This window comes from Anas acuta, chromosome 6 (assembly GCF_963932015.1).
Source record: "Anas acuta chromosome 6, bAnaAcu1.1, whole genome shotgun sequence".
Classification (NCBI taxonomy): domain Eukaryota; kingdom Metazoa; phylum Chordata; class Aves; order Anseriformes; family Anatidae; genus Anas; species Anas acuta.
In genome coordinates, this window is record NC_088984.1 from 32,913,607 (window position 1) to 32,935,624 (window position 22,018).

The window sequence follows — 22,018 nt, forward strand, 5'->3', positions numbered from 1 at the left end:
AATAATTGCCAAATCCATGTTTTACAGGCTGATGCATAAGCACACAAAGTAACACATCCCTGGAAGGATTTTAGTGGCATACTGGACAGCAATGACTTCTCCCTGCCCATGTACAATGGGGTAGTAGTAGCCTGGCAGCCTTGAAGAATGATTTTGTGTTTGTGCAGCACGCAAAGCATGAGTGACTATCTTGCCAAGCCATTTTCCAAGCTCACTGCTACCCTGACTGGTAGGAACCACTTCTGGCTGTGAGACTGCAAGACAGACTTCACAACTAGCAACTCCTTCCATAGCTTTCAGCCAGAGGGCCAACAAACCCTGACAGCAAGAGTGGGAACTAGTGAAGAAAGCATCTGTCCACTGGAAGAGAGGAAGCAGTCCAAAGAGTAGAACTAGCTGTGATGTGATAGCAACAGTGACTTTTGGCCAATATTAAGGCAGACTTGCTGGGATGGATGGGACCTAAGGATGCAAGGTTAAGAATGATGTAAAGAGTTGGTGCACAGAGTATATCACCCCCAGAATTATGGAGCAGACAAGACAGCACAGCTCAGAGCAGGGCACTAGCAGAATGGGAGTCCATAGGTCTGGCATCTCCAGCAGTGAGCAAAAAAACTGAGTCTGAGTACAAATGGCACGACAGTTTAAGAGGCAAGAAGTGGCAATAGGAAGACAGTGGGATAGAGGATGTGGATGCTTTGAGAACAGTGGCTTTCAACCTTTCTCAGTTTGTGGACAGCCAAACACAGAAGTAGAACACTGTGCAGACAAGTTACAAATAACTGGATGGCTTTTCTTGGCTGTCTTCATCACACCCTCTCACAATCATCTCAGAGTCTCACTGGCCCATGAACCACAGGCTGAAAACCACTGCTTTATAAACAGAGGGACTGTTAAAAAAAGCAGCTGCAAGGAAAGGAAGGAAGGAGGTACAGAAGAGACACTCACTGTCAGGCAGGAGGGACTGAATTGTGTCACTTCTGTGTCTTAGATCTGCAAATTAGCAGTTCCTGCATTTAAAAGCACGCACAGCAGCATTTCAAGCTTTTTCCACTGACTGGCTCTGGTGACTAATAGTTTAATGTTGCCTAGTATATTTATAACTCTATCCGAACTCCTGAGTGGAATTACTGTGCCTCCCCAGGTAGCTACTTAGTCTTCAGTCCTTATTCTGAAACTCAGTATTAACAGTAGGAGCAGAAGCAGAACGGCTGTGAGCAAAATTTGAAGTCTGACAATAAAAAGCTTTGTGCTAGCAATAATCTATTTGTGTGGAGCCATGTAATAAAAAAAAAAGATCCAATTTCTCTGCATGCTCATCCAGTCATGGGTGCTAAAACTCCAGCTGCTAACAGCACTACCCCTTGGCACCCCTATAAATGCTTCACCTGCTATCTGCGTGGGCATGACCGACATCAGTGAGTGACAACGGACCACCACGTATGCACATGCTCTCACTCAGCAGGTAAAAACAAACCAAAGAATGACTTACAAGATCTAGGGCTGCTGCCAAAATGGAGGCATCGGGGATAGTGCCTGGTTCACAGCAATTCAGGAGAAACTGAAAGCGCTTCATCCCTTGGCGGATCGCTCCCAGGTTCACAACGTTCTTGGATTTTCCTCCTTCTTGGTTGGAGGTCAAATGATCATCAAAGCTATGGCAACCTGAAGAGGTAAAGAGTACAGAGGGGATTGCAGGGAGGGGTAGGGAGAGAGGAACACAGTCTCTTACCAGTTAGAATAGTGGTACAAAAATCTTGAGGAGCAGTCTTGGTCTAAATCCCCTCCTCACATTGATGTACTAGCTTGAAGATAACAGGGCCATTTTTACATTATCATGACTCCCATGAAATAGGTGTACAGCGAGACAGATTCTGGTCTTGGTCACGTTGATGTCTGCCCAAAACAATGCCACCCTAACTGGCATGGAAAACCCAAACCTACTCCAACATAGGTGATCCAGACCATGACCCTTCCTCCCCACTTCTTTAATACAGAAAATCATGCTTACTGTCTCTTTTTCCTGAATACCCTCCTATCTTACTTGCTTTTCTATCAGCCTCTAACTTTAAAGTGGAGGATACATAAACCTAATTGCCCGTATGTTAAGTAATACTATATCATCTAATAGGACATAAAAATCAGTAGTAAATATTATAAACGTTCCATGTGAAAATCACATATTGTCTAATTTTTATGCATACATCTTCTGCAATGACCAGAACACCCAAAGTGAGACTGGACTCTGTTTCTAGTTATCTTCCATCATTCCAGCCTCTCTCCCTTAAAGTGTATTGCATTGTTTGGGATGGAAGGCTCCCTTATACAAATTCCCTTTGAGAATAAAGTTAGCAATTCCCTTTAGGGCTTCTTTCAAGCATGATTTCAAACTCCACGTGCTGAGGTCACATGGTAGATCGACAAATCCCATTGCAGACTGTAATTAATGCTTCCTAATGCAGGAGATCATTGTGCAGTCTGTACCCAGAGTTGAGAGAGTGACAGAAAGACACAGATGAGAAACCACAAAAGAAGTTTTAAGGCCAAGGTGGCTGGCCAAAACAAGAATAGTCAGCTTCTGGAGCTTTTTGTGTTATCTACAATACTCTATCTGTTTAGGTGTGAAAGTACAAAAGGTTACAGAATACTGAAGGATAAAGCACTGAAGAAGACAACACTGAGTGAAGAATTCAAGATTTGCTTTAAACATGGGTTTGGAAGACAAGAGGCAAAATGTCAGCTCTACAGGACTTTGTGACTTTTCCTTCATCAGGAAAGGACAATGACTGAAAATCATCAAGTCCCATTGAGACTTCAGTTCCCAGCATTACTTAGAAAGCACTTATCCACTACAAATAGTCACAACAGAAAATGGCAATGTGTTATCTTCATTTTTTCCCTGGTATCAAATATCAAGAGACTTCTTCACAACATCTGTGGCTTTTCTCTCTCAGTGAAGCTGTACATAGTTTTCCAGTAAACAAAATGTTCCTATGTTGGGAAATACTTCATCAAAATGGAACAAACAAACAAATAAAAAAGTAGAAAGAACAGGCAGAACACTTACATAAATAAGCAGGCACAAATACCCTTTTCTTTCAACTCCTCTTGTTTCCTTACAGCCTGTAGAATCCTCCCTGAGCTTTCCTGCTATGCCTGTTTTAACATTAATTCATGTCTGAGGTACAAAAAATGTTTTGTATGCAGACCCGTTAGGGCTGTGCTTGTTACGAGATAAAGAACTGAAACTTGACTTTCTGATAAATAAAGGTTTGTCTAAGGCACTTCCCTAGCACCCCACTATAAAAATCTTTGTTCACCTGGGGTCAGTGGTACTACCTAGAGTCAATCACTCCAGCCCTTTGCAGTCCCAGCCTTGCACTTTTGTTGATGCTTTGCAAGGGAGTCCTTCAGAAGCAGCTGATGGCTGTCCTCTGCTATGCCTTGCTGTCAGCAGGGGAGCTCTCTCTGGTTTACAAAGGGTTAGTGTGACTCAACCCTGCAGGAACCTCACCCAGTGAGCCTCAAGATCATTTTCCAGCATAGAAGGACACTGGGTATCCAAGCACCTGTCCCCACAGAGCTGCTTCCAGGGTAAATGCAAGATCGTCCCTTGGAGCAAGCACATGCTGTGATTCGCCCATACTGTATGGCTTGAACATCCTGGGCAACTTCTATGGTCACTGAAAATGTCTTCAGTAAATGTCTGAAGGAACAGCAAGGCTCTCATGTAAACATATGGTAACTCACTTCTGTATATATGCTGTGTTCTTAGTACAAAGATCATTAAAGTAAACAATTTGTTATGCATGAATGTGCATATATTTATGTGTATATATATGTATACATGTGCACACATACAGATATATACACAAACACGTACACACGCACACAGATGCATACATACATATCTGACACAGACAGAATTTCCAGTCGTCTAGATGATGTATCACAATGAAGATTACAATTCATAAATGATGTGACAAATTTTTCTATATGTTAAAATATCTGTGTATTTACTTACTGTGAGGTATTTCTGTGTTTTCTTTTTAAATTTGGCCTACTGTGTTAAAAAACCCAAAAACACAAGAGGAAGCACCACATGGAAAATTATGAGCACAGTAATGGCATAGCATCATGAATGTCAGGAATGAAAAGGCAGAAATATGTTCCAGAACAATACTTCAGCGTCATACCTTGAGGGATCTAATAGTACACCCATTCATCTTGACAGACTTCTGCTCTCCTCTCCATAAACACCTAAAACATGTTGATTTCTACGGAATACACAGAAGCACTGCAAAGGTGAAAGCACCATACATGATCCTGTTCTACTGTGTCATAAACCACCTGAAAAGGCCTCACATTGATTTCAAAATGCACGTGCATGTACATACACACAGGTATGTACAGCTAAACCAATATTTTTGCTAATGGTAAGTTGCATCGCTTTTATTATCCCATTTCTAATGCACTTATATGTCAAAACGAAGCATGTGTCATGTACATCTCTTCTCTCACAGCTATATAAAAAGCCTCAAGTTTTTGCCACTGATTAGACAAAATCTGATGTTATTCACAGAAGGCTGTAATGTGGACAATGCTTCCAAAGTCCACAAAGTCAATAACTAATGTGCCATCTGAGTTTTATACAGACTTAAGATCTGCCACACATGTGGAGCAACGCTATTGGTGTTCACAGGGTCAAGACTAAGTCCGTGTGATTAAATCAAGATACAGGCACTCTAGACAAAAGCAAACTCACAGCGGTGAAAAATCAGCACTGTCACGGTGAAAAAACAGTATTTCCTGCAAGAAAATATGAAGCAAAATCACCATATGAGCGCCATAGAAACAGCTGTGGAAGTCTAAAGATCTTGCTGCCCGAGTTGTTTGTTCCCGGGAAGAGCTGGGACAAAAGATGGTGGAAGTATTTCACATCCGCTTCAGTGCAAAGTAGTGGATGAAGAAAACAACACAATTCTTTCTATTGTCAGGGTTTTCACCTTCAGCTAAAACAACACAAAAAGCTACTGTGCTGAGGCAACCCCCTTCTAGAGGAACATATTTTTAACTTGGGAGATGGGCTGAAAACCAGCACCAGTGTTTCTGCAGTGGTGGAATGATGACCAGTTTATGAGATATGCTCATCCTTTGCTAATACCACTTGCCTAAACAATGGCCTACACACATTGCATGGCAGGTCTGGGACAGATGATGGTAAAATACATGCAAAGCAGTGCCGAAGTGTAATGTCAGAAAATAAAAAACGTAACACCAGAGAATAGACCAGCTAACGTAAAGATACAGAGGTCATGGTGAAAAAGAAAAGCTACACTTTTTCATGTGTTTTTGGGAGGCTTTTGTTTGTTTTGAAAAACAGGAATAGAACTTCAAGATACAAGGTTGTCTTCCTGACAACAAAGATGAACTCTGAGCCAAGGACATGAGCATGTGAATGGCTGCATGACATTTGAAAAGAGAATATATCATGACCTCATATTATTCATAAAGGCACTTTTGAAACATTGCAGATTTTGAAAATGCATTGCAATTAAATATACTTTTGTGGAAAGGAAAAGTAGTGTTATCATTATGTTGTGTGCTAAGAAAAAGGGACAGCATCCCTAACGAATGGTATGCAGACACTAGACATGCAACACAGAAGAAAAGAGATAATTATAACAAGGTTTGTGCAGGGTTTTCCATTTCATCAGTGCTGATCTTTGCTAAAACTGTCAAATGGTCACAAATTGGAAAATAAAAAACAAAAAACAAAAAAACTGATGGAATACCCATTGTTATATTAAGCAATGAAAGATTTACACACCTAATTTCACACTGAATCAGTGCTTTGAAGCAAGCATTAATTTTTCAAGTGTGTTGATCAAATTCAATTTGATTTAAGAAGCCCAAATGTTGTATTTGCATAATTTATTTGGATCGTCTGGAAAAAAAAAATGACTTTGCTAGAGGTTTTTCTAAATCAAAACAAAAGAAAGAAGGAAGGGAAAGAAAACAGTTACAGAGACTAAAAAGTTGGAGAAGGCAAGAATGGATACAAAAACTATGGAGAAAGCAGGAAAAAAGGGTAAGGGATGAAATACAGAAAGAAATAGGCTAAAAAATAAAATAAAAAGAAAGTAAAAAGGAGACGAGAACCCTGATTTCTAACCATCTTTTTCTTCTGTGTGATGAAGCTTGGATGGGTGTCTTCGGCAGGTGCGCCATTTACCAAGACGCTTGAAGAAATTCTCCTCTTCATCTCGCCCATTGTCCAGGCCACCTCCTGGCCCCCCTCCTTCTGACAGCTTCACTGCGCTGGTAAACTTCACCTGAGCAAAGACAGAGGGCCAGGTCAGGCTGTGCCACGCCACCATCTCATGTCTAAGCAAGAAGACCAAAGCATTTACAGCAATGCAGGAATACAGTGGATCACCATAGCAACACAAGTGGGTCTGCACAGACTTACGTAGGCTGAAGCACTTAATCTTTTAAGCTTTCTGCTTAAAGGATTGGTCTTTCACATGAGGCTGTAAAGGCACAAAGCATGGAGAAACGTGACCAACAGTTAAAACTTAAGTGTATTGACAGGGCCTGCATTTCTCTCTCAAAGAACAAAGATAGACAAGTACAGTGGAGGCTTAACCCAGTCTTCTTCGCATTCCAGAAGAGTCTACAAGGAGTTACTCACATACCACAGCCACCATCAGCATGTCCTTCCTGCAGAGGATCAGCTCCATTATTCTTCCTGACAAGGTCTTAACACTTTGTGACCTTACTCTTTTACCAAGATTGCATTCTGAACTTCATTATCAGACAACTATACTCTTATCTCCCAAGCACCCTGACAACATCATACTCTTCAATGTTACACCAAATATTGGTAGTGCTTCATTAAAGCTTCTCCTCAGTATTTTTCCAGTATTATAAAGTACAGGACAGCTTACACATTAAAAAAAAAAAAAAAAAAGGTGCCCAAATATAGCTTGTCTCCAGTCAATACCACTTTTATTTATAGATAGGAGGAAAAGCTGCTGTTTTCTATAAGATTGTTCTCACTTGCATGGAGTTAGAGGAGACGACATGCTGCATCTGCTGCAGAAGGTACTGCATCAGCATTTAGAGACAGACAGGATTTGGAAATCCTGCAACACAGAATGGCAAAAGGTGGAGCTCTGCCACGCTTTTTCACAGACAGAAGTGAGTATAGGCTGGTAGAAGAATGAACGCACATCCTATTATGTAGAAGCTATTTTTTCTACTGTGCAAGGACAGGGGTGGAAAAGAGTATGGGGGGGGAATAAAAAAACATTCTTGCTTTCAGAAAACAGCAGTGCTGTAATGTCCAATGCCAGAACAACTACTTTCCTCCTTGCCCTGACTCTGAGGACTCTTTGTACTTGACACAAATATTTATGCATTGCTCTAAGAAGTGGATAGACACCTAAATGTGAGGCTCCCTTACGGTGCTGAAGTCCAGTACCAAATTCTGATTTCTCTGTTCTGAAGACTTCTGTCACATTGACTACAATGCCAACCCTGATTAGAGTGTTTCCTTGGACAGCTGCAAATGGTCAGATCCTGTCCTTACAAGCTCTCTGCAACCGAGTCTAATGCATTTACCTTGGAACTCTGCCTGATGAACGACAAACGGTCAACAGAGCTGATATCTAGAAGATCTTCTACCCCATCAGCCAGGCCAGAGAGGGAGGAGCGCTTCAGCCAGTTCCCTGTTGCAGAATAAGCTACTCAGAACACTTCTGAAAATGCTTCTAAACAGAACTAAATTCTTAGCAATTGTGCACATACCCTCTGAAATAGCCATGCCAGGATATGGCAAAAGGGAAGGAAAGGGAAGGAAACCGGTTCATGTTACATGCATTAACTACCATGCAAGGCTGGGTCCTGAGATCTGTAAATGATGTATGTTTTATCTATCAGATGCTATTTGGATTATTTCTCTTCAATGCCTGGAAGATTAAGCTACTAGCATACTACTTTGGAGACATGGATTGCATGTTCTGTTTTGCCACAGATACTCTCTGCTACCTTTGGTAGATTGGTTATGTTTCCCTTTGCCTCAGTTCTCCATTTGCAAAGTGGAGAGAGCATGCAGCATTCCCCGCCTTGTCTTGGGAGAATATACAGTATACTTGGACAATAAGGAACTGTGTTACAATATATCTTAATATATATCTGTGTTTCTCTGCACATGCAGTATGTATATAGAATATGAAGAGACATACATTTACCTATGGGGAGTTTGAGTTTCTTTCGAAGGGAGATTCGTCGGGAACGGGAGCGGGAGCGCCTGTCTGTAGTGGTTCCAGAGTGAGCAGTGGTGCATTCGGATGTGTCCTGCTCAGACTGACTGCTGGTATCACTTGCAGCACTCTGTGACTTGAACATCTTTCGCCAGAAGTCCTTGCGTCCCAGAACAGCGCCTTGGATTTGCTCATCACTGGAAGAAAAAGGATGCAGAACATGAGCTGAACTTCAGTGAAGTTTGGACGCTCAGGGGAATGAGGTCTCCTTCCCACAGCCCCCTCCTGACCTCTCTATTCTTTGAGGTTGTTATATTTTGAATTCCAAACATACTCTTCTCAGTGAGACATAATCAAGTTTGACAACTTGTTCAATATTGTTCAAGGCACATAATAAAAATCTTTTCTACCCCGAAGAGCTTGCCCACTGAACAAGTCATTCCAATTTTCTGTTCCTACAAGTGAAAAGCAAATCATCTTCTTCAGGTCAAAATGACCCATATTGACAAGACTACACTGGTGCTTTCTACAAGTGTGTGTACTGAAGAGCTTTAGAACATCGTGATAGCTGTTTGTGAATCTGTTGGAGTCACAGTTCTCATTAACTTATTGGAATGGGGACAGCATATTTTGCTGTAGTCTTGCAATCTCCTATGGCTATGGCAGGGCTCAGAGCAGAACAGCTTGCCGTGATTCTGCACAACAATAAAGGCCTTTCGGTTATCCTTGCAGTCTCAGCAAGGGAGAGACTTTGCAGGCTCAGATAATGCCGAAGAATACATAATAATAGAGCTCAGGCCCTTGCATTGTCTTCTTCCAGTGCATCTCAAAGCACTTCAACAAGACAGACTGGTATTCAGAGGCATGGAGAAGTTAAAAGACTTGTCCAAAGTAATTTAGGAGACCAGTAGCTATTCATAAATTTTTCTAAAATTCTTAGGAATACCAACTAAGTTTACTTCAATATGAAATGGCATGGTTGTTTGGACAGCAGAGACTTCAAATATGCAATGCCTTACAGCAGTTATCTATATGCCAGTTATCTAATATGCAATGTACTAATCCCAGATGGAAGCTGCTGGCAAAAATGCAGTGAAATAATATTTACTTACTGTTCTGGAGTTTGCATTGGGCGGCTTGAGATGTAACTGCGACATTCATCGGGTGCAGCTGATGCCTGACCTTTGTCAATGATGATGCTTCCCACCTCAGACCTATGCAGACAACGTACATCATCAGCTAAAGTGAACGGATGGTCCATCTCGTGGTCATCACATAGCTATACGACCCAGAAATCAGCACTGCTGAACACTGAAACAGCTTTAGAGATGCACCATCTCTTCAGCAACTTATTGCCACTCTATATGTCATTCTTGAAAACGGCACCAGCCCTTAGAGGCAAAGTCAAGGTTTTTAGGAGCTTTTCAGCTTTCTTAATCCTCCTTCACAGCATTTTAATAAGGCAAGCCTCAAAGAACAAGAGAAAATTTCTTTTTGACACAGAAGCATGTCAGATTTAGATTTCTTCTGGGACTTGTTTTGTATACCAGGGTTTACCTGTCAGATAAGCAACACTAACCTCCTCAGGATGTGACACACATTGAAAGCTGTGTTCATGCAGTGCTGTGGGACTGACACTATGCTTTTTACTTCTTTTAGCCTTTTCTCTTCCCAGTGTGTCCATTGTGCTGTTCTCTTCAACATCTTCTATGCGAGGGTTAACATCTCTTGCTATAAATCTATGACTGCCTCAGTTCATTAAATTTTAAAGGAGGCTGCTGCCATAGGACAGGAATCCACATTAGGAACTAACACAAGCTCTGAAAACACACAAGCCCTTGGTCTTTCTACATTTGTGTTCATTGCATATAGTCATACAGCCATATGCAGATTAATCATTTGCCTGCTCCCTCCCAGACACCAACCTTTTGCTCCCTGAAGGTTTCTGCTCTTGCTCTGCTTCCTCTGTTTTTTTTCCCGGTATTAACTTTTCAGCACTGTCCAAGAGGGCGCTGAGTGCTACTCTCCGAAAGACATTCCCATGAGCCTCCTTGATAAACTGGACAAGCTGACGGATATCACAGTACAAGCCCTGGGGAGCACAACATCATGAGAAGAAAAGAGAATTCAGTTTGCAGTTTGTGAAGAAGCAGTGAGAATTAATAGTTCTTGAAGTACTTCAGCAGGCCACTACTTCGTTCGGTTGTTGTCTGATGTCTCCATGCACAGGGCTTGTGTTTTCTGGCTGAGATCAAAAGCTGGCAAAGTTGCCATTTAGCGTGCTCTGAAGAAGCAGACAGTGAGGAGCGTTATTGTTATGGAACGTGCTCTGCAGTGGGCTGAAGCAAATGTAGGGGGATCAGAGGCTAGATAAGGAAGCTGCAAAGATGCCTTAAAGACTGTTTCATCCCATTCATCTAGCCCATAATCTTAAAAAGCATGAAAAAGCCAAGTGAAGGGGTGGGAGGGAAAGCATAGTGCAAAAAAATGCATGTTTTGTTTCAAAACCAGTGGGTGTCTTGGAATTTTTCTTAATTATTTTAGAGCTCTACATCATGGGAAGAGAGAGGAGTGACTCATTCCCCAGCCTACTCCTACACTCAAGGCTCTTTTTAGTTCTGAACATTCATACAGATCTGTGATGTGGCAAGTCATCTCTACCTCTGAGGTCAAGAGAGTGAAGGGAAGACTTACACGACCTGGTTTTCAGACTGTGAACTTTGCCAAAAGAGCCTGCATTATTCTGAAAGTTCCCAGCCTAGGAACTTAACAAGCTTTCAACAGAAAACACTTGCTATATTCATGGTATTTGACTACAGTGAATTCCTTCTTCACTGCAAAGCCTCACTGGTCACACCCAAGTGAAAAAGCAACTTTGAAGATATGAAATCAGCAGCTTACCAGGTTTTCTGGGCTGTGCAGCTCATGTGTAGTGGAAGCACAGCGAGTGATTAACGACTTGAACATGGCGCTCACAATAATACCTTCCACGTTCTGTGCTGTAGACTTGTTGTCCACTGTGGTAAAGTTATTCCCAAATCCAGCCTTGTCTGTGAAATTCAAGTACAAGCAAGCACCCTGGTTAAGAATGTTTTTAAAAAGATGGCTGAAAGATAATTGTTATGGTATTTAGATATACAAGAGAAGTGCAGGTCCTTGTCTAAAATCTTATACTCAGTACTGTCAATCTCACCTCACAAAAAAATAAGGCTGAAGGAAGTGTAAAATAAATGAAAATGATGAAATCTTCCCAGAAATAGCAGTATGAAACAGGATCAAGAAGATTCGAACAAGTCAGGCTTCCATTTATCCACATCTCTCACTTACAGATGTATAAAATAAGACATGAAATTTGAAGAAAACCTCCAGCATTTCTATTTACTATTCTAAAGAATAAGAGATGTTTGATTAAATGGAAAAGTGACAATACCCGTGAAAAGAAAATCTTCTGAACTAGAGGAACACTGTTCTTGCAAGGTGCATAAGGAGACCAAGCTCTCAAAGATTCAAAAAAGCATTACACGTTCATATGACAAGAAACATCTCAGTTTTATTAGGTGAAAGGAAAAACTTTCAAAAGCTGCATGAGCTGTCACTCTTCAAAGCATGAGCATGTCAATAATTAGTGAATATTGAGGAAGTTTTCTGCGGGCATCTTCACAAAAGCCTGCTACATTGATTTTTTTATGCTCTCTCTGAAATGCCTGTGATCAAAGAGAAGCTAACAGACAAGGCAGACTCCTTGAATACCTGGGAATAGTTATTTTTACTTTGTAAACAATCATTGTTAATTACTGTCACACACAGTGACCAATCAGAAATGTCTGGTCATTTAAATAGCATCCTAAATAATTTTCCTAACTAAAAAAGAAAATAAAAAACATATACATGCACACACACACAGTTGTATTGTAGGCATGCACATCTGTGTGTTCATATTCTTGTTTCTTCAATCTGTTCTTTTTCCTGCCTCACCTGAGGCACCATGAAGGGTTTTAATGCTCAATTATATCTCCATTCAAAATAAACCGTGGATTAAACAGGCCATTTCAGCTGGTGCCTGGTCATGCCATGAGATAGCAAAGTTCCTTCCTGAGGCATAGTTGAATGAAAATATTTTCTTTCAAGAGCCATGAACAACAGGTAGGATGAATCAAAAGAGATGCCTTCAATTTCAGGTGCACTGGCTAATGCACGTTCATGGTATGAGATCACCAGGTGGTCAAATAGAGGAGTTCCAACTCCGCTCACCTGCGCTGGCTGAGGATATGGTCTGTATAATCCGAGGATTTAAATCCACTTTTATTTTTTTTTTTTAATTTTTTTTAAAGGCCAAGAAAAAGACATGGCTTCTTTCTGACAGTAAAGTTTAGGAACATTCAGGTTAGAGTTGTTGATGCCAGCTGTACTTACTGTCTGTGACTGGCTCCATACAGAATCCTAGTAAGGCATGCAGGAAATCCACTACATTATTGAGAGAATCCCTGTTCACATAATCCCTCATGGTCTGCCGGAACTGCATCCTATCCAGTTTGTACAGCTTTGTGAGGCAGTTCTGAGCCTGCAACAACATCCATCAAATCAAGTCATATCACAGCAAACTACGGGTCTAAGTTTCACTAATAGCAGCTGGGTATTTTGGCATCTGCTCTAGCTAGACAAGTGCTCTACTGTGCTGTCTAAAGTAACCTAGGAGCCAGAAGGCTGAGGTCCTGTAACAGAACACAAGGTTTGCCTCTGAAGCAAACAAGAAATTCAGCACAAGGTGAGAGTGGACCAGTATGGGTCCTGCACCCAGTATATGCACTTGCACCCTGTGACCAATTTATATCATGCAAGACATTAGCTTCATATTTAAAAGCTATTAACTGTCAACTTCTTATCAGAAAAGTATCCATCCTACTGGGACCCTAAACAGGATGGAATTAGTTAATCTGAAATATCAGCTCTATGGGGAGCATCAACTCTTCTGCTAACTGCAAAAGGGTGCTTAGTTTTCTAATAAACTCAGACGTGATTGTGCATGCAGTCAACACAAATGGTGCATGCAAAGCAGTCTGGACAGGCAGAGACACAGAAAAAGCAGAAGACTTTGACACATAGGAAAGTCTCTTCCCATAAAGACCCCAGTTCAATGAGCCTGATAAGAACCTTGGCTCCAAGAGACCTGTTCATTTATGCCTAATGTTGTGCATAGGCCTGAGCGTTCTGCTGGCTGAGCTCCAGCACAGTGTAAAAGCTTTAAATGACACCCTGATGAATACGGTGTATATTCAACCAGCGCTCTGTACAGAAACTTTCTGCTGTTACCACCGTGACTCTTACCCCATCGAGCCTCCCTGTGTCCACAATTAACATCACTGCTTCAGGCTCCTTAGTAACCAGGAGTCAAGCTAACAGAAGAAGGGTGCATGATATGGAAGCAGTCAGTCCAGCTCTAAGCCATCTAGCTCAGATCCCAGAACCAAATCACAGCTCTGTTGGCATGGCTCAGGCTAACCAAAGCCATGGAGAAGCACCTGGTTCCCACCCCCAGTGTGGATGGGGGTAAATTCTCATTACAGTCATCAGAAATGTTCTCTGCAGCAAACACAGAAGGCAAGGAGGAGGCATATGCTGGAGAAAGCTTTTGGAAGGCTCCCATTTGACAGGGCATTGGACTGATCTCAGGGAGTCAAACCCTCCTAGATGAAGTCAAACGTCTGGGTTACATACTGGGCGCTTTCCCCTGCCTCAACTTTGGCAGAAATAAAAATGTAAGGAATCAGTGGTAACCGTTCACCCTTGCATTCAACAGGCCATGAGCCTTCTGCTTCCTCACAGTACATGAGTATGCCTGCAAGCACAGTGCCCTCCAACTATCAGGAGCTTATGGAGCAGCCCAGCAGCAACTAGTCGTAATTGCCATTAGGAAAGATGGATGTAACTATGTCTTGGGCTTCTCAATTCAGATATACAACCCAAAATAGCAGCACCTCTTGTAAACAGCATACTGTGTTGGCGTACCACCAATGTAAAAAATGACTCAGAGCAGCACACATGGGGCTGTGCTCCAATGTTTTTGTGCCTTTTCAGACAACCTATCCACTGGGGTGCTGAGAAGTACCCTGGGTCGCAGGTGTGCTCTTAGCAAGCCCCAGGGTCTGGAAGTTAACATCTGAAAATCCGCTACAGCTGGGCTGCAACACAGTCTGTGAGCTCAGACAAAGAGCAACACATCTACTGCTGGTACAGAAAAAGCTACAGAGGGGGCAGACAGCAATCGCAGCAGCTGATGTCAAAAGTACAAGGGGGACATTTTAATGAGCTTTAATTTTCTTACATTCTCCCGGAATACCTGGTGTCTCAGGCGATCTCCGGAGAGCCCCCGATGTCCTTCTCCACAACCATAGGCACAACCCAAGGACTTGACAATTTTTATCAGCATTGTGAGGGCCAGCCTATGGGTGCTGACAGATGGACCTTCATCCTGGGAATCACAGAAAGTCAGTGTGAAACCCCGGCACAACCACTGGCATTTTGTTACCATTTTACTTTTAAAAAATTGCTGTCCATTTCTTCCCCCAGACACTTCCTTAAAAAGTTGTTACTCTGAAAATGCATACTGCATAAGGGACTAGCCCATTCCTTTTCAGCTCCTGTCAAAAAGCCATGTTATAAACGCAAAGCCCCCTCCATGTTGCTGTGAATACCAGTCAGCACTTACTTCAAAAAATACACCTGAAAAGAGCGAGCTGGTTTGCTTGGGGAGAAAAACAACATTTTTAAAATGTCTTCAGTACTATATTACTATGAATCACAACTTTGGAGATCAGGAAAAGCTCCTCTTGGGCAATTCTCACAGCAATACTGAAAAATTTATGATTTCTAGTCATCAAAGAAAAACTGCGCTCGCACGCTGGATTCTGTTTTTTCTTATAAGCCATTCATAATAAACAAAAATCACTGTGATTGAGGGTTTCAGGCACTTTGACGGGATACTGAAAATGCCCATGCAAGGCTCACAAACTCTGCTTCTGGCAGTTGCTTCACTGGAGTAGTTACAGTGCTTAGATTCCCAATCACGTTGCTTCAGCAGAACTTCAGCAAGCACCAGAAGAAAACAAATTAAATTGTCATTGTTGTGCAAAGTAAAACGAGGGAAAACAGAAGGGCAATTGCATACACACACATCCTCCTATCTTAACAAACACCGCATTCCAAAATGGTATAAAGGCAAGCAAGACAAACCTTTTCTTGTTTTTTGTCGTTCTTCTCATAGGGCCCTCCTCCTCCTCCACCACCTCCATCACTTCCACCTCCACCTCCTCCACCACTTCCACCACCTGCTTCTTCTCCTCCGTCTCCAGCTCCGCTGACTGGGGGAGGCCCAAATCCACAAGTTGAACTTCCGGAAGCAGCCCCTTTGAGTTGGAAGGATCCTTCACTTGGTCTCTTTTCAGGTGCCTCATTTTCCTTGTTCTCACTCTTCCTCCGTACCTTCTCTACACATGGCACCACGCCAAGCTGAAGTAAACACTCCACGATGTTCAGCGCCACATCACAAATCCTGGAGCTGATGTCATGATTCAGGACCAAGTAAACAGCCTTCAGGACCACCTGGTAGATTCAAATATCATATTTACAGTCAGATTTGTTTGCTCTCCTAGTACTATTCAGTGCCTGAAATTCTAGTCACAGACCAGAGACTCAACACAGCAGGCAGAGTACAAACTCAAAACAAAAAACACACAACCCTCAATCCCAAGAGCCTACAATCTAGGTGTAGACAAGAAACCACAGGCTGGGCACAGTCAGGCAGAAAGGTAAACCATGAGATGACATCTGTGAGCCTGAGAACACTGCTTCAGTGCACCAGGAGCTGTCAAGTCATTAAGAGAAAATGCAGCAAAGGTGAGTTTTAAGGTGCCGTTAAGGTGCTGTTCAGTTTTATACTGTTTTACAGGGAATTTGGTGCATGCCCCAGGAATACAGGAAGTAAACGACATCATTTAAGGTTTGATGTGTGCATTCCACATGCACATGCACTCCTTGCAGGGAGTAATAGGAGTTGCAGTATCTCAGAGGAGGCTTTTATGATATGCACAAATGTATCTGACTGACCTTTATGTACAGCTGAGAGAAGTCATATAAAGAGGTGGAGGAAAAGCCCGTCAAAACCCTGATCTCAATGGTACAGCTATATTGACAGAAGAGGGACCTGGCTTTCCTCATTCCTTGCCAATTACCGAGAGATCCAGCATGCCGTTCTTGTGGACAAAGTTGTTGGTGCCATCAATGTGGTCCGTATCCTCCAAGCAACTGTAATTGATGCAGGAGTCTGTCAGGCTCCGCGGGAGGTTGGCACATGCAAGCGGTTCGTGGGGCATCTCAGGGATGGGCACCTGGTTGCAAAGCTTCCTCATGTGCTCGCTGAAGAAATCGGCATAGCCCACATTGAACGAGGCCAGCGTAGTGTTGAAGGTGGCCACCGTGATGGTGGAGATCTGGGACCGCACTGCAGGGAGGAAAATGGCTACCAGTGAGTTTCCATCTCTAGAGTTATAACACAGCAACTACTGTGCTTGTTTACAAGAAGGGTGCAGCTCTTAATGCAGTCTGTAATGCTGAAAGGCAAAACAAGCTCCTAATTCCTATCACGGGTACAGGGATGAAAGCATAAATTCATTTCTTCCTTTAAGCCACTGCACAGCAGAACACCAGCAACGTTGCTCGAGCAGCATAGTTCCATGGCAGCTTACATTGATCTCAGGCTTCTGGGCAGACCAGGGAGCTCACACAGTTTAAATTTAATCCAAAAGTGGGGGATTAGATTTTCGGCTAGTTTTGCTCTCTCTACTGGTCAAGTGCCTGGTGTCAGAAGCAGCTGCACCACTGCAAGGGGAAGAGGAAGGACTCCTGGATGCAGGAGTGCAGGTAGGGTAACAACAGCACCAATTCAAAACAGCTTTCTAAGCCACACCAGCTTGAAAGATCTCATCATACCAGTTAGAAAAAAAAAATAACGGAGCAGTGTGCTCCTAACGCTACCCATGGCAGTCTAAACCACCTCCAAAAAATAAAAATGACTGATGAGAAAGGCAGTGTGGCATCTAAGTTCACAGTGCCCAGAGAAAGGACACCATGACATAGCTAGGCCTAACTTTAAATTGGTCAGCTCAGGTAGTGACAGCCTTTTGGCAACACAGGCTAATTTTTATCAAAGATTCACCGCAGTGTTAACAACACACGACAAACTCCAGGCCATGGTATGAGTAATCTCCTACAGTTGGTGCTTTGTAAGTAGGTCTACACACTCTGTAGTGTAGAATGACCCCAGGTGTCCCAAAGTGTTGATGGGACTACCTTTTCTGAGGCAGTACAGTAACAGGGCTACAAAATAACAAAGAACTCCTGCCTAAGGGTAATTAATGTGTTCTAATTAATAAAATAGCATAAATCTGAAAAGAATCTCCAAGGACTGACTCAACAGTGGACTAGCTATGGTTTGCAAATAACAACTTGCCAGAGCAGTGACTACATTTCCTTTGCATAACCTGTGCAACCCTGCCAGCATGGAACGAGCAGCTTTTTATTAAGAGAAATGTTCCAAGATCAATGGCATTCTCTTGAACTGGGTTACAAATTGGTCAATGATTAGGGCAGGAAGTAACTGCTGTACCTAATGTGACATCAGGATTACTTGCTGGCACGTGTGACTTTTTAATGGCAGTCACCGACATTAATATGGTGAAGAGAACAATAATGAAAATAAGGAATTAGGAAACTTTGTTTAAACTTTGCTATAAAGACTTATGACTATCTACGGTTAGCTTTTTTGTTTGTTTGTTTCATTGGGGTTTTGCTTAGTTTGTTTTGAAATGGGTAACAAAAATCCATTACTAAAACAAATATAGAAAAATATATTTTTCTGTACCGCGCCTTTATTTCATTATCACTGGCAGAGCTGACTGCTGGATGGGATGCACAGAGGTAGAGAAGGACTAAAGACTCTTAATTTACATCCACGGAGGCCTGCAGCATGTGTCCATGACTTCTCTTGAGCAGCTACATAGGACATAACTAATTTTTCATCTCCGACTGTGTGCCAGCCAGAAAAATGAGTTTATTAGCAAATTTCTCCTGGCCATGGAAATTAGACAATACATAGGAAATTATGGATGGCCAGCATGCACGAATATAATTGGGCACATAAAACAGAACCAAAAGGTAGTATTTGTACTCATCCTTTAACTACAGAATGGTTCGTTCAAAGTTGCATACTAGCCCCAAAAATAGTGTGATTTGTCCTATTGTTCATACAGCTGCACAACAATTGTACCTGGGGTGCAACCAGGAGAAGATGCACTGCATATAGCTACTTTTTAGAAAATATTTGGCTAGAAAGCTGTTGTCGTGTGTGGGATTACTCTCCTACAGAAAAAATACAGATCAGGTATAGAGAGACATCGTAAAACTGATCCAGAAGAGCTTCACCCCAGAGTCACAAAGCAAAGATGAAGGAGATGTTCCCATGCTAGATTAGAGCTGACACAAATCCATCCTCTCTGACTCTTCAGATTTACTGTGCTAAAAGAGCACAATGAGGATCTTTGAGAGCTCACAAGGCTACAGCATGTAACACGTGAGTATCCTCCTAGGTGTGGTGCTTGACAACTTGTGCAGACAGACTGTGCCTTGTTCCATGGGGTGTGTGATTTTCCGTTCCCTCATCAAGGTTCAGGGTTGCACTTGCCTAAAGTGAGGCTTGACCTCGTTGGCCAGGTTTGCCAGTAGCACTGCTCATGAGGGAGAAAAATTCACTATGTTTAGGCAGCAGAAGCAGCACCAGCAAAGCCCTCTGGTGCAGACAGCTCTGCTGACAGAAAAGAACTTTCCTCTGCTTTGACAAAGGTGGAGTCATCCTGCCAACAGAGAGACTCCTCATTCTGGAATAGACTTCATCCCACTAGGGGCTCTACCACAGTGGTCACACTGGCACTGCTCTTTCTGTAGAAGGTTCCCAGACAGATGGGCCCAAGGAGACTGAGCAAATTTCAAAGCCTGCCTTCTATTTAGAACCAAGGAAAAATAAGACAAAAAAATGTTATTTTCAGCACATTCTAGCAACTGAGGACTGACAAAGGGTTTTAAGTATCACAACATTCCCCATGAAACCACAGAAGTTAGCAACTCCAAGTTTCTGCCCAAAGGTCTGCACTGTGTTGTGGTACAGCAAAAAAATCCAAACCCTTTCTCTTCTCCCTGCTGATGGCTGACTATTTATTTATTTATTTATTTTTGGACAAATTGCACAAGGTAAACATGAAAGGTTTGGAAGATGTTTCTACACAGAACAAGACAGACCTCAAGAGATGCAGAAAAAAAAATAGGAAAAAACAATTAGTCATGTATTCATACATGGAAGCAGTAACACCTCCTCAGATTCTTGGAGTTCATACTCCAGTGATATGTTTCTTTCTTGATGTGTTAGATTTACCTTCTTTGACTGTGTTCTCTCCATGGCTGTTTGAGTGGTCTGGCAGATCAGAGACAAGAGTGTGGTGAGAGTGCGAATGCCTAGCACTTAGGCTTTCCATCTCGGTTGCTGTGTCAGAGCTCCCCCGTCTGGTGAACTTTCCTAGGGTGAAGACAAGAATTTGATATTTAGTTTACTCATCTGAGAAGTGCTTGAAGGCAAGAGACAGTAGCTGAGGTTAGAAATCGAATGACTGGAGTTAGCAGAAGTCAAAGCCTTCCGGGACGCTGCGAAGCAGAACCAAACAGGTAATTGTGGGATATCTTGCAGGGGGTCATTGACACAAAAACTAAGAACACGAGAATGCTCTGGCATGGCCTTAGACAATCATTTCTTCCTTTGTACCATCTCCAAGAAGGTATGCTAGGATGAAAATCTATGACATTCTGAGTGAGTCTGTGAAACAGAAACCATGCCTAGATACTGTTGAGTGAACCTGGAAGACTGAACAAGCCTATATTTAAATTTAAACACTGCGTCTTTGCAAAAATCAAGACAGTTACCTGGTAAGCTTCACTATCTGAGGCAATACTCGATTTTGTATCCAACATTCACTTGGAGAAGACTGAACATTTTTTGTCATGTATCTAACGACCATACTGCTGCTTCTCCAGAGATTTCTCCTTAAAAGAAAAGAATGCAGCCATTCCTCGAATCTATTTTAAGCTGCAGTTGTATAATGCTTCCTACCACTCAGGGGAAAGCATAGTCATGACTGTACTGCTTCAATGCAAGTTGCTACAATAGCTATTACTACATTATATGATGGTAGCTCTCAGAGAAGAAGTAAAGTAAAGAAAGAGGTAAGTTATTCAAGGTCTGTTGTCAGCGCAGTTGCCACTTCTGCAAGCAGGTGTTTAATGTAAACAGAACTGGGTATATAAGGTTGCAATAGGATGGATGGAGAAACAAAGAGCCTCTGCCATTTTCTGAATGCTGTGGACAGGAATGACAGAGAACCTGGGGCAGAGATAAAAATGCCTCACCTAATATGGTGGTTTGCCATCCTCCTCTCTCAATGCCACGCCGGTCCTCTCCAATTCCAGAGAAACTGCCGAAAGAGAAAGTGCTGCGAGTGGGCGAGACATCCAAGTGGTCCTCGTGGAGGAGGAAGGGCACCCCCATCCTCCGCTGTCGCTTCTTCCCAGTGTGGTGGAAAGGAATTGACCCTTTGCGCTCACGTTCCCTGTCCTCTTTGCGGCTTTTAAACTGCAGGAGGAAGATGAGCAGAGATGAGAGCAGTTAGAGGCTTTGAGGCATTCAACTACTATTTGAGGGGAAAAAAAGTAAAACAGGTATATGGCCAAGCTATAACCTTACACTCTGAGCTTTTTGTCTTGGCCATTCACTATGATAGGAACTATCTACTCCCTGGGACCATATAAATATTTTAAGGAACTCAGTCTTCCCACAGGATGGGATGAATGCCCTTTTAAAATTTTATGGCATGCTCATACCTGAAAGCTAGATTTGCAGAATACGCAAAACTCTGCTAAGTGTCTTGGATGGTTGCAAACCGAGGGCTTCACAGCATAAAACACCAGAAAAAAACTTCACTGAACTATCTGGAATTACAGCAAGAACCAGCACTTGAAAATCTGGACATTAAACTGCATTGTTTGAGTACCCTCCTCCATGCAGTTTCAGCAGGATAACTATTTGAATAAAGGTTTTAGTATTGTGGTTGGAAAGTGCACATAAAAATCTAAGTGATTACAAACAAAATCACTCCCAATGAAAAAAAAGATGTCAATCTCACATACAGCATGTATGTATAGTCCAAGCAGACCTTCACTTGCTACTTAGCAGAACATTTAGGTGCTGAATCACTGGAAAATTTGATTACGTGTGATTTTCTTCTACTCACTTTTTTGAAGATGTTCATCCCCAGGTCTGTGGAGAGATCTGGAACTGCTGGCCTACGCAAGTTGGTCAGTGAAACCTTGGAAAATGCTTCCGTGCTTAGTGATTTTTCTTCTTCATTACATTTCATTGTAAGATCCTGCAGCTCCCAAAACAAGACAATAAGCACAACGAGAACTAGACGATAAGCAGCTTAACAGAAGAGCTGCATTCAAGAGCTGTCATAGGAGAAGCACAATAGCACAGAAGGACATTCAATTCATCACAGAGAACACCATTCACACATTTAAAGAAAAATAAATGAAAACATTTAGAATCTCCTAGAATTACTGACCTAACATTTTTGTGATGATGAACAACAAAAAAAGGG

General features: G+C 42.2%; 1 protein-coding gene across 13 annotated transcripts in view; it reads right to left on the minus strand.

The window, feature by feature from the left end:
* Positions 1-22,018, minus strand: part of UNC80 (unc-80 homolog, NALCN channel complex subunit) — a 133,816-nt gene that overhangs the window by 82,532 nt on the left and 29,266 nt on the right. For 6 of the 13 annotated variants that reach the window (XM_068686395.1, XM_068686384.1, XM_068686389.1 and 3 more), the window contains exons 9-22: positions 21,653-21,787; positions 20,772-20,994; positions 19,747-19,887; positions 16,496-16,764; positions 15,498-15,866; positions 14,590-14,736; positions 12,681-12,828; positions 11,169-11,317; positions 10,193-10,359; positions 9,380-9,481; positions 8,250-8,464; positions 7,627-7,733; positions 6,176-6,335; positions 1,493-1,665 (exon numbers count right to left, since the gene is read on the minus strand). In XM_068686395.1, coding sequence (XP_068542496.1) covers positions 1,493-1,665; positions 6,176-6,335; positions 7,627-7,733; positions 8,250-8,464; positions 9,380-9,481; positions 10,193-10,359; positions 11,169-11,317; positions 12,681-12,828; positions 14,590-14,736; positions 15,498-15,866; positions 16,496-16,764; positions 19,747-19,887; positions 20,772-20,994; positions 21,653-21,787 — 2,505 coding nt within the window. The remainder of the gene's footprint in view (positions 1-1,492; positions 1,666-6,175; positions 6,336-7,626; positions 7,734-8,249; positions 8,465-9,379; positions 9,482-10,192; positions 10,360-11,168; positions 11,318-12,680; positions 12,829-14,589; positions 14,737-15,497; positions 15,867-16,495; positions 16,765-19,746; positions 19,888-20,771; positions 20,995-21,652; positions 21,788-22,018) is intronic. The other 7 variants (XM_068686390.1, XM_068686394.1, XM_068686392.1 and 4 more) reach the window with 5 other exon arrangements.